This window comes from Maniola hyperantus, chromosome 12, assembly GCF_902806685.2.
Source record: "Maniola hyperantus chromosome 12, iAphHyp1.2, whole genome shotgun sequence".
Lineage (NCBI taxonomy): Eukaryota > Metazoa > Arthropoda > Insecta > Lepidoptera > Nymphalidae > Maniola > Maniola hyperantus.
In genome coordinates, this window is record NC_048547.1 from 2812933 (window position 1) to 2826247 (window position 13315).

Consider the following 13315-nt stretch of genomic DNA (forward strand, 5'->3'; position numbering starts at 1 on the left):
TAATATTATTGTCAAAAACATTGTAGGTAAGTTATGATAGGCATAGTTCCACAAATAAGAAACTTTTTTCATTGACACAACGTAATAATGAGGGGGCAACTTTAGATAAATAAAACGCAGACCATAGTAATAAACTTAATTGTATTAAGTTGGAAAAATTAAGTAAATGTGAATCACGCTTAAAACAGCGTTCTTTTGTTATTAAAAAAAACAGCATACCCAGGCATTCATTAAAAAAATAATTAAAAATCGCAAACCTCAAGCTTTGTATCACAATTTTTAAGAAATAATTCTAAACTAATTGTGTTGATATCTACCTAAGTATTTTAATATATAAGAAAAATTTATTAAACCTAAGTAAAACGTACAGTCTTTGTAAATCAAGCACCCGTCACAATAGATGAAAAAGCGCAATTTTACCAGTAATTTATTAATTATTTAAATATACAGGATGAAATTAGAATGCTAACAAAAACTTAGCACCTATCATTATATTACCTAAACACAATCCAACCAATAACCTTGCCTTACACTTATACGTCTTTTAGTATTTTTAAAATCGGCAACGTACAGCGTGCATAACTCGCGGTCAATGTCCCGCCTACAACGCAGCATTGACCCCGCGGCACCTATGTACGCAACGTTCGTTGGCCTTTAGCGGCAGTCAGATGGTTTATTTGCAATACATTGCCAACTTTTAAAAAATACAGTTAAAATAACGCGTTTTTTGTGGTATTTTATCAGTAACCATCAGTATTATATAGTATCATCCGTCTTCATTTTTACTAGCGTCCTAATTAAACCATGCATGTACAGTAAGTATACCTACTCAAGGCATGAGAGAAATTTCAAAATGTTTTTTAAAATGGCATTCGGTTGTGTTGAGCACGCGACTCTTTGTAGTAAAACTGAGCCACAATGGAATTAAAGACTTAGGCATTGCGTCTTAACTCAGTGATTGTATTTAAAGGATAGGTGTCAAGAAGGATGTGGTTTCATCCAGATTCCAGATCAGCCTCACCGATGAGTCTTCCCCAAGGCTCTGTTCTAGGTCCTTTCTTGTTCTTAGTATATATTATTTTACTTAGTAATTGTTTGTGCTTTACAGATACTTTTTCAACTTTCGTGACGCCTATTGTAGGTATTTCAAAACTATTCGACGGTTTAAATTCATACCTAATGATATAAAATAGCCCTTTTCTTATTCTAATTATGGAAAGGACAACATGCTTTGTATTAAGTACCATTAAATTCTACGTGTTATAAATAGTATGACAAGGTCAATCAGAAACTGTACCTATTCATTGTTACAAGCAACTTTTATGGGACCAAGGACATAAATTGTAAAAAAAAATCTTTTGGTCCGAAGTCGTTTTTGTGTGACATTGATATTTTTGTGTGGAAGGAAGTCCCATTATAACTTGTTCAGGGATTCGAGCTAATTCTGGGCTCTCTCTCTTACAAAATTGTATGGTAGGTAATGAAAAGGACGCACTATGATTTTTATTGGTTAGTGGGTGTGGACTGTGGTCCCATTCCTTCAAAATGTAAGGGTGCGTATATATTACGTATTGCTAGCTTATGTCCGTGTCTTTGCCCATGTGGTACCAAGATAAAATTAAAAATGGGTTATTTTTTAATTATATAGGTAGGTAATTATTGTAAAATAATTCATGCCCATGCTAGGAATATTATAAATGCGAAACTATGTTTGTCTGTCTGCTAGCTTTTCACGGCCTATCCGTTCAACCGATTTGATGATATTTGGTACAGAGAGAGAGCTTGCATCTCGGGGAAGGACATAGACATTTTTATCCCGGAAAATCAGAGTACCCGCGGGACTCTTAAAACCTAAATCCACGCGAATGAAATCGCGGACAACATCTAGTTATTAATAAAGTAAGTATACTATACATACCTACTCAATCTAAAAAAATGCTGTAACTCCCTTTAATGGGCAGATTGCACCTACCGAGTAGTGAAGCGAGACATTAAAATGTCACTCGGCCGAGACAGTGCCGTGGCTGAGAAATTGCGACGAAATTGCACCCGAGTACTCGGCCGAGGACACTGACTCGCCACTGTACTCGGTAGGTGTAATCTGCCCATTAGGTTAGGACTTAACACCCACTTTCTGAATGACCTTGTGCTACTACAAGCGTTGGTGCTACTACGGATATAACCTATGTGACTTAAGTGATGACAAGTTTAACTTTATCGTGGTCCTTTAGATATTTACTCTTCTCGGCCTCGAATAGTGCGATCAGCCTCTGAGTGAATTCCGCGTGTACTGCGTTTACCTCTGTGTCTGTTGGCTCTAAATTCCTTTCTATCTCCATTGGCTCACCAACTGAAACAACATGTTTTTTAAAACCACTTTTACTTTTTTTTAACTTCTAACTTTTCGAAGTTATGTCGCTTTAAAACAATTAAATATCACTTGTTTTAACGGTAAAGGAAAACATCGTGAGGAAACTTGCATGCCTGTGATTTCTCCATAATATTTTCAAAGAGCTGGCCCAGCGTGATGGACTATTATCACCATCGTGAGCAACCCACCGCCGGCTCACTATAGAGCACGGGTCTCCTCTCAGAGTGAGAAGGTTTTTGGCTATAGTCTACCACGTAGCGCTGGCCAAGTGCGGATTGGCAGACTTCACACACCTTTAAGAACAATATGGAGAACTCGCAGGCATGCAGGTTTCCTCACAATGTTTTCATTCATCGTTAAAGCAAGTGATATTTAATTACTTAAAACGCACATACCTAACTCCGAAATTGTGTTAAACTCGACATTACTAAATAGGTACTTAAATATAATTTAATCGTAAAGCAAGTAGCAATAGTCTGTTTGACTTCACTCACCGACAGTCGTGATCGGGGATCTCAGAGGCACCACCCCAAAAGAGTATTGGAAGACGCCTCGTCCGATGGGGAACATGGGTGAAATGCCGGTGAGCTGGCGCACCTTCTCCTGGAACTTGCGGAGTAGGCTGTCTTGAGGGTTGTTCGGCGGTCGGAACACGTCAGGTTCACCGAATGAGAATACTGGGACCAGGGGAGCTCTAGAAGTGTAAGTAGAAGAAAATGTTAGAAAGAAAGAAAAAAACGGCCAAGTGCGAGTCGTCGTGCACCGAGGATTACGTACTCCGGTATTTTTTCCGACATTGTGCACGATAAATCAAAAACTATTATGCATAAAAATAAAAATAAAACCGCTTTTAAAGTTTACAGGTAGGTACCCTTTCATATCATAACCCAACTTGATTAGTCATCTTACTTTGAAAGTTGAAAATACTAATTATTTGTTCATGGAACACATTTTAATTTTTTTTAATGATATAAGTAACCCCAATTCACGATTTTCAGATTTCTTCCTTTACTTGTGCTATAAGACCTACCTACCTTCCTGCCAAATTTCATGATTCTAGGTCAACGGGAAGTACCCTATAGGTTTCTTGGCAGACAGACAGACAGACAACAAAGTGATCCTATAAGGGTTCCGTTTTTCCTTTTGAAGTACGGAACCCTAAAAACGTTTATATTTGAAAGTTGTGCCAGTTATTCCTAAGGGTCTGGTTATCCCGGAGCCTCTAACACTTGAGCATTGCAACCAAAAGGCCTGAAGCAGAAGAAGCGCCGGAATAAACTGTGTCATGTGTAACATAACCCGAAAAAAGGTCCCAACTCAGCATACTGCACTTCCCAATACGAGTTACGACCACTTACCGATACGGCCTATTCCCGATATCCGGCCGAAATTGATAAGAAGTATAGGTAATCAGTGATGGATTGATAAGAACAAGTAGATCTGGAAATCAAAATGACCCCTATTTTTGAGTTTTATCACAATTACCTAGCTTAAGGCATTCCTTATCTGTACTAATTAATGCCTTAAGTAACGATTAAACGACTCTGAGTGCGGCTGTAAGACTTAAAACTTACCCAGATTTCATAGCAACTCGAACAAATCCTTTCCTCCGGCTCAATATGACTTTATATTCCCCAGGATGTGAGTCCAACGCCTCTGCAGCACCGCCAACGATCAACGCTACACATTTCCCTTGATGCTTCTTCTTATCCAACAGATACAGCAAACTCTCTTGAGAAGACGCACAGCTTCCCAGAGCGAGAACCAAATCTCTGAAGAAAGGCACTCTAAAATGTCCAGCCAACGTTATCATATGGCAAGTCATTCCTGGGAATACTTTGTAGAAGCCCAAAGCGTTTGTGGCAAACGCCCCGAAAGCTCCGGAGCATACCACGCCGTGAGGGAAGCAGGCGAACAGGTAGTTTCTAGAAGGATCTAGATCTTGCTTTTTGACGAGTTTGATTGGGAAATAGTCCCGGTAGTAGTTCCACCAGGGCCAGTTTCGAACCCATTCTATCCTGTAACAAGAAACAGGGGTTAAAATTTTTTCATGGTAAATTTTAGACGACCAATAGTGTTCGTAATTTTAAAACAACTAAGTAAGTCGAAAAAATTAGTCAACTTATATATTACTAGATGATGCCCGCGACTTCGTCCGCGTGGATTTAGGTTTTTTAAAAATCCCGTGGGAACTGTTTGATTTTGCGGGATAAAAAGTAGCCTATATCCTTTCCCGGTATGCAAACTATCTCTGTTTTCTCTGTACGGATCTCAAACGGATGAGCCGTGAAAGGCTAGCAGACGACAGACAGATAGACAGACACACTTTCGCATTTATAATATTAGTATGGATATGGATTACAGAATAGGTTTCATGAATTCAATAAAAAACTCACTTTCGACCACCTCTGTGGCAAACATCGAGATCGTTCAACATCCAAATGCCATACAAAAGCGTGAGCCACCAAAACCCGGAGTATATGAGTTGAATGAAAATCAAAATGGCTGCCGCTTCTCCGAACAGCACTAGAACAATCCAGGCAGTCGCCGCCAGGGTCTGAAGACGACGAGACATGGGCAAGTCGAGGGGCGCCCATTTGATTCCTAGTGCTTCTGAGATGTAACTAAAAATAAAAAACCGGTCAAGTGCGAGCCGGACTCGAATACGAAGGGTTCCGTACCATCGTCCAAAAATACTTTTTACTTGTGCTATAAGACATTGCTACCTGTCTAATCTCATGATTCTAGGTCAACGGGAAGTGCGCTGATTCCCTTGATGGGTCTTTACAGATACGACAGACAGACGACGAAGTGATCTATAAGAGTTATTTTTGCTTTAGAGATACGGAACCCTAAAACCGGCCAAGTGAGTTAGTCTTGCGCTCCGAAGGTTCCGTACTTCTCAAGCCCTATATTCTGCTCATTGTGAGAGGAGACCCGTGCTCAGTAGATATCGTAAAGATGTGGTAGGACCTACTTAGATGGCGATGAGTTGAGACGATGATGATGATGATGATAGCTTTGCTTATCCTGTAGCTATGTAGGTACCTAGATCTGTATATTTATATCCGTTGCCTTATCAGTCAGTAACATGAATAAATACGTAAGTTTGAGGTGTTTCCAGTTTCCTCTGATAACCTTATCAAGAGTATTTTCATCAGCGATTTATCAATATATTACAATTTATTACTCGTGTATCGTTATACTTACTGCTTCGTATAAATAAATCTGATAAAATGTTTTTGTCAGATAAGAATCCAACTAAAATTAGAGATACAGGCTACTTTTTAGGATTCCGTGCCTACTAAAACAGAGAACCCTTGTAGGTATCAATGTAGTTTCGTCTAGTCCATCTGTTTATGTGACAGCCATTTTAAAATGAGTACCTATGGTTGTTTAATACCTTTACAGAAACCTATAGCTGATGCCCGCGACTTCGTATACGTGGATTTAGGGTTTTAAAAATCCCGTAGGAACTCTTGGATTTTCCGGGATAAAAAGTAGCCTATATCACTCTCCAGGTCTTAAACTATACCCATGCAAAAAATCACGTCAATCGGTTGCACCGTTGCGACGTGATTTCAATCACAAAACAAACAAACTTATAAACTAATAAACCAACACCCTTTGTATGGGTAGTAAAATACGGGTAGATATGAAAAAAAAATTGAGGGTACTTAACTACCTAACTCCTGAACGGGCTGAAATTAGGCATGCAGATAGCTATTATGACCACATCCGCTAAGAAAGGATTTTTGATAAGAGGGTATTAATATACCACGTTAGTATTATTACTACTAGCTACTACTACTATACTAGCTTATGCTCACGACATCGTCCGCGTGGACTACACAAATTTCAAACCCCTATTTCACCCCCTTTGGGGTTGAATTTTCAAAAATCCTTTCTTAGCGGATGCTTACTTCATAATAGCTATCTGCATGCCAAATTTCAGCCCGATCCGTCACGTAGTTTGAGCTGTGCGTTGATAGATCAGTCAGTCAGTCAGTCACCTTTTCTTTTTATATATTTAGATTCTGTGTTAATACTTAAAGTGTAATAATTATTTATTATGCGAAATAAATAAATAAATAAATAATGCGAAAATGTTTTTGTTGGTTTGTCCTTCAATCATGACGCAACGGAGCAACGTGACTTTTTTGGATGGGTATACTTAGTTAAAGATCTGGAGAGTGACATTGGCAATTTTTTTCCCCCAGAAAATCAAAGTTCCCATTGGATTTTTAAAAACCTAGATCCACGCGGACATCAGCTAGTTTGTAAATACCTAAACAATTATCTACCTACGTTACTCACCTAAGCTATAATTATTATAGCTATTAATTAAATGAACTTACTGAAATGTTCCTAAGATGGTATCCATTGTGCCACAAGCGTGGGAGGAGATAAAAGTGAATCACATGCACAACCACACAACACAGAGAGTTGAAAACAACTAAATTGAACCAAATATTATAATCTTATGACGATTGCTGGCACATGGTACACTGTTGACTGTACTAAGTAGGTAGGTCCGAAGTATCCTTATCTGTCGTACAAACTACAAAGTTTAGAATTAACGCATTACGTACATGCTGTTCGCACATTGTGGACGCACCGCACGTGCTGAACGCATTTTTGATATTTGTTTACATATTTAGACGCAACGTACACCTACAGAGTGGAGTCGCAGCGATTTTGGATTGGGGGGGGTTAGTCTTTAACCTCACTAGGTAGGTACGTATCACCAGATTAATGGACGGCATCCAAAATAATACTTTCACGCCATTCAAAAATAAGATTTCTACGCAGATGCATCGGCGAGCGCAAATTCACGAAGGCGAGTGGACTTTACTTGATACACGGGCATTGCGTAAGTTGGCGTGCATGTCGGCAAGGGCGGATCCAGGGGGGGGGGTCATGGGGGTCATGACCCCCCCCCCCTGGGCTGCGTCCAGGACCTAGGTGGACCACTAATTAAAATTGTTAAACATAATGTTTTTTATATTTTTATATACCTAGATTTTTTGTAAGTTCCTTCAATACTTAATCAATTTAAATAACAGATAGATAGAAACATTCGCATTTATAATACGTCTAGAACGTGACATATCTGCTTTCTTTGCCTATTCCAAGAAAATAGTACCTACTCTGTCAAGATCATAGGGGCCCCGTTATTCTAATGTGCCCAGGGCCTCCAATAGGTTAAAGACGGCCCTGCGTGCGGGTGTGCGAGGCGTCCCCCCCTAACCCCCGCTCGTCATTCCCCGATTACCAACTCGACCTGTCGCAAGAGGTCGAGATGTTGTGACTTGACCACGACTATATTGTGACCCCCCCCCCTGGCACCAAAGCTGGATCCGCCCTTGCATGTCGGACCAATCAGTCGCGAGCAAGTGCTCATTCAGTGTACCTACCTTACTTATACCGATACGACTTAAACACAACCATGAGCCACTCGCCTTCGTGAATTGCAAGAACTGTAGTAATTAGTAATTAGTATTAGTCCCGCAAATTGCTAATGTGCGTGGCCGCTATTTTAGTGACGTCAGCACTAGACTGAAGTTTCGAGCTGATGGCTATATTTTTATTTCGGCTGACTTTTATTTCATTTCGATGTTAATGAGACATGGTTCCAGCGCAATAGCAATTTGCGTGACTTATAGTGCTGACTACTGTACACTTAATTTGTAAGCGTCTCTTGATATTTGCAACTTATGCGCGTGCAGCTTATTCGTAATGTAGGTACAGTCAGTAGTTGTCACTAATTCTTGCAGCCGTTTATAAAACGTGGGTAATTGTAACATACTATTTATGTCGTCGGTCAATTAATTATTATTCTTTTCTTAAGGTGATTAGGAATAAATGCCATGGCCTAGAAATCCTAGATTGGCAGACTTCGCTAGAACTACTTACCTATAGTAATTATTGTACACTTTATTTTCCTCATCAATCTACTTACCATCTCAGTACCTACTTACTTAGATCAAGTCTCAAGATACTTTAGGTGTTTATAAGATCTGAGTAATTTACAGACTCGACTGATATAAGTACCTATAGTCCACGACATGTCAAGATCGCAATCGGGGTATGAGGCGGGGGGACGCCCCGCACGACACCTGCGCTATCCCGCATCGGGTTAGCGTGAGGGTTGTGCGGGGCGTCCCCACCCCGACCTGTCGCGTACTACAGGTAGCAGGTACCTACCTACTGATTGACGGACGGACAAAGGTACAAAAATTTGGGATATTAGAAAAAAAATTGCAACGTTCTATACACAACCAAAAACGGAAAACCTTGGTTTACGTGGGCAGCAGTCCTTTTTAGAAACATTTGTATTCCTACGTTTTTTGGCGGTAACTCAAAAACTGGCAAAAACGAAGACAGGTGATAGTAATGATGATCACTGATGTGATACCACAAAAAAACGAAAAATTTCACGATAATATATTGCAAATAAAACATTCTGACTGACGCTAGAGGTCAACGAATGTTCCGTAAATAGCTAGGTCACTCGGAGGTGCTCCGTAGGCATTGACCAGAGTTTTGCACGCTATACATTGCGGGTTTGAAAAATACTAAATCACTAAAACTACAAAATGAGGCAAATGGTTATTGGTATTGGATTGTGTTTAGGTAGTATAACAATAACGCTAAGTTTTTGCAAGCGTTCTGGTTACAGCCTGGTATTTATTAAATAAGTCTTAGCTGCACGGAAAAATAAAAATACCAAATAATTTATAATTACAGTTTAATAACTAATAAATACTATCAAAATAAGTTTAATTAATAACAACATGTTCGCCCAAAGTGCGGGGCCAAGAGGCTTGCTGAATTGTTTACACTTTCACACATTGTCCGATATAATATACCTATAGTTCACTACATGATGACGCACCCTACTCTTTGTCCCAATCGGTTATAGTTCTTGCATTTCACGAAGGTCACTTCATCACACTGATCTGTCAACGCACAGCTCAAAGTACTGGACGGATCGCGCTCGAGCAGATAGCTATCATGGTGTAGACATCTGCCAAGAAAGGATTTTTGAAAATTCAACCTCTAAGGGGGGTAAAATAGGGGTTCAAATTTTTGTAGTCCACGTGGACGAAGTCACGGGTATAAGCTAGTTATGAGTATTAGAATCGCTAGCAATGATTTGTTTATAGGTCTCGATCTGATGCTCGGTTTCACGCAGGTGGTCTTTGATGTCCTTGTGTATCTCGCTGTAGGCTTTCAGCGACTGGTTGGTCTCCGTGAAGATGCCGCACACGATGCGCAAGTACAGGATCCTGCAACAATAGGGATAATGACTACTACAGTGCGACAAGGCTATCATGGCGCGTGGTGAAAATCGGAACTGACGTTGCCGTCAAGTCCCCCTTTAATTGTTCTTGTTTGAATATTCTTCTTTCCTTCTTCTTATTTTGCTTTGTGACTTTCAGTATTTGAATATTCTAAGCCTTTGTTCACCAACAGCGCCCCCCTGTCAATGTCATTCAAGTGCCAAAAGAGCCTGGTCACACTGTACGTCAAATCAGCGCCTTTTTACCAAACGTCAAAACGCTCGCTTAGTATGGGAGCTTATATGGATATAGATGTGACGTCATAAATATTTAACATACATTTTTTAAATAGATAGTTTTTAGTTAGATAATTTTAAATGGTTAGTAATCTAGCAAACTTAAAACAAGCATGTGGATTTTATGAATTTTAGAAAACCCTCTATTGCTAAGAAATAATTAATTATTACTAAGAAATAATTAATTATTACTAAGAAATAATTAATTATTACTAAGAAATAATTAATTTATTACTAAGAAATAATTTATTTTTGTCATAGGCATTATCCCAATTACATGTACATACATTAAAACGCTAGCAAAACCGAAGACAGGTGATAGTACTGATGATTAGTGATCAGATACACAAAAACGAAATTTAAAAAAACCTATATTTTAAAAAGTTCGCAATGTATTGCAAATAAAACATGTGTTTGACGCTACAGGTCAACGAACGTTGCGTAGGCACGGCGGCGGCGGGGGATTCGACCCCGAGTTAGCACGCTATAAATTGCGGGTTTGAAAAATAATCACTAAAACTATAAATATAAGGCAAATGGTTATTGGTATTAGATTGTGTTTAGGTAGTATAATTGCAGCACTAAGTTTTTACTAGCATTCTAATTTCACCCTGTATTGAAGTGAAGATAAGATCTCATAAGTTAGTTAATTCTAAGTTCTTTAGCAAGACTTATCTGTCTTTTGTATGCTGTAGCCGCTCATAATTTGAATTAAGTAATGACTTAGCACCTAGATTTGAATAATGAAATTTTTTTTTGTATGATTCTGTTGGTGGTTCAATAAAAAAAAATAAGAAAGCTCGGAGTCACTCAGTGGGTGATGGAGAAAGCTATGCTTAGAGTTTCTCTACATGATCAAATCCTAATCCTATCCTATCAATGAGATTAGTAGGAGAACCAGAGTAACCAACAGCTCAATGGGTTGTGAAGCTGAAGTGGCAATGGGCAGAGCATAATGCAAAGGTCTCACTTGGACTTCAGCTCCAGAATCTTTGTCTTGAAAGTGAGCAGCTCATTGGTCTGGCAACTGAATGTGGAGACATGCTGCAGCCGGTGGTTGAGCCACTCCATCATCAGCTCCACTTTCTCTTTCTCCTGTTCTCGAAGGCTGTTCAGCTTCTCATCTATGTCTTCTTGTAGTTCTCTGACTTGTTCATTATGGGATATCTTTCCAGTACCTGTGATATATAAATAGAATTTAGGTTCTAACCTCCTTCTTGGGTGATACAGCGCTAATTTTAACTAACATAAGAAAATCTGCATACTACTTGATAGTTAATATGTTTATACAGTTTAAGAAATTTAAATAGTATCCTAAAATGAGATTATTGCTTCCTGCAGTATACCAGAAATCCTATTTATCTGCAAAATAGAGGCCCACATGTGGACAGCTTGTGAGTGAGGGAATCTGCTGACCCTATTGAGTTGTAGTGAGATGTCCATAGAAGTCCATATAAAGAATACTAACCGCAAAGATGAGGAGGTTCTGGTTGGGTGCCGAGGGCTCTAATGAGTTATGAACTCTTATGATTGATGAACAATGTTAGATTAGTAACCAGACCAAATCTGAGGATTACTAAGAAAAAAATGTAAATGTAGCTATTATGTCATAGTAAAAAAATTCACCTGTGTTTTGTTTCAAATGATCTAATTCTGCAGTGAATATGGGTATTTTTTCATTGATTCTATTGACTACTGCCTGATTTAGTTCTGCCTGTTCATCAAAGGTCAATTCTGTGGCTGTTTGGTGCATAAACCCTGAAACATTCAGTTTGTTGATATAAAAGGAACCACAAGCACTATGGTACAACATGCAGTAAATAATATGCACCAGCCGCCCAGCCCTTTCCCTGCGAAATATTAAAACTGAACCAAAAAATCCTTGTACGAGACAGAGGGACGACAAATCCAATCCATAGCATATAAACTTACGATCAAGAATTCTCTAAACCGCTCTACCAAGGAACATAATAGGTAGGTACTCTTACTATAACAGCTTCAAAACATAAAATAAACTTACCTAGAACAGTGGCAGTACTCTCATCAGAAGTGAACACTTTATGAAAACTCGCATGGTGAGTCAGGTCACAATCAGCGATTATCCTGTTAACTTTGCCTACCAACTTCTGGGACAGCTTGGTGTTTGGTTCACTGCAAACTTCCTTTATAATATTGAGGAGGATGTTATTCTCTTTAGCTGTCTTGTTTTCTGGACGTAAATCATTTGTACTCGTTATCATATCCATTTTGCAATCTTGCAAATAAGTTGTCTAGCATCTAGAAATCGTTAAATAAAGCAAAATAAAATTCAAAACAAAGCAGCAATGTTTTCGAAGATTAAAAAGTAAAAACCTCAATAATTTAAACAACAAAAAGCGGTTGGAGTATGAGTTGGAGTCACAGATTAAAATGATGATATCACAGACCAATAACATATAGGAAATACGAATTACTATAATTAATAATGATTTATTTACATTTTATTAAGCTCACAGGTGCTTACAGTAGAAACGGGTAACATTGACATAGTAGCGGGTGTTTTAAGGATGCTAATAAAAAGGTTAGGTATTTATTATTTTACACAATTTTCAAATGAAAAAAGCTTGTCTCATTTTTAAATTAGCTTTGTAGGCACATAATTTCAAAATAATATTACAATAAAACTTAAAACTAGCGTCTAGTCTTTCAATTCCTGAACATTGTATTTTTATGTTTGTTGGTTTGATTCTTATTCTTTTATTTTTTAACTCACAATTTTTATTGCTACATGTTTTCAATGTATGTTAGGTTCGAAAGGACTAGAATCCAGAGCCGTATGAAGTGGTCAAACCATGGTCATGCCATGGCTTGCCTTGGTCAAACCATGTCAAAAATGTCATTCAAACACCAACTGTCAAATTGTAACAATTGTGATTGTCAGATAGTCTGTGGTTTGCAACAGGGTCTTAACAGATAGAACTAATGTTGTTTAGTATAAAAAAATCTCCATAATTTTAGTTTGTGCAATTAGAACTAGATGGCGTTTTATCAAAAAATAAATTACGGTGCGACAAGGCTATCTTGGCGCGTGGCGAAATCGGAACTAACGGTGCCGTCAAGTGTCCCCTTTGTTCTTGTTTGAATATTCTAAGCCTTTGTTCTCCAATAGCGCCCCCCTGTCAATGTCAATCAAGTGGCAAGAGAGCCTTGTCGCACTGTAGTCTGGTATCTCAACGACTTCCCATAAAGCAAATTAAGAAGAAGAAGAAGATCTCTACGACTCAAAAAGTTTTATTTACTACTAGGTGCTACTAGCCACAGGACACTATTACTCCTATGCTACTAGCTGAAGCCCGCGACTTCATCCGCGTGGAATTAGGTTT

General features: G+C 38.7%; 1 protein-coding gene across 1 annotated transcript; it reads right to left on the reverse strand.

The window, feature by feature from the left end:
* Nucleotides 1–124: 124 nt before the first annotated feature.
* On the reverse strand, nt 125–12230 carry LOC117987313 (2-acylglycerol O-acyltransferase 2-A-like). Its single transcript, XM_034974308.2, has 8 exons — nt 11974–12230; nt 11580–11711; nt 10924–11131; nt 9499–9663; nt 4768–4995; nt 3946–4389; nt 2866–3065; nt 125–2350 (listed from the first exon to the last, which is right to left on the reverse strand). Exons 1-8 carry the CDS (start codon nt 12197–12199, stop codon nt 2193–2195), a joined length of 1761 nt encoding a protein of 586 aa, XP_034830199.2. The 5' UTR covers nt 12200–12230; the 3' UTR covers nt 125–2192.
* Between the last annotated feature and the right edge of the window lie 1085 nt (nt 12231–13315).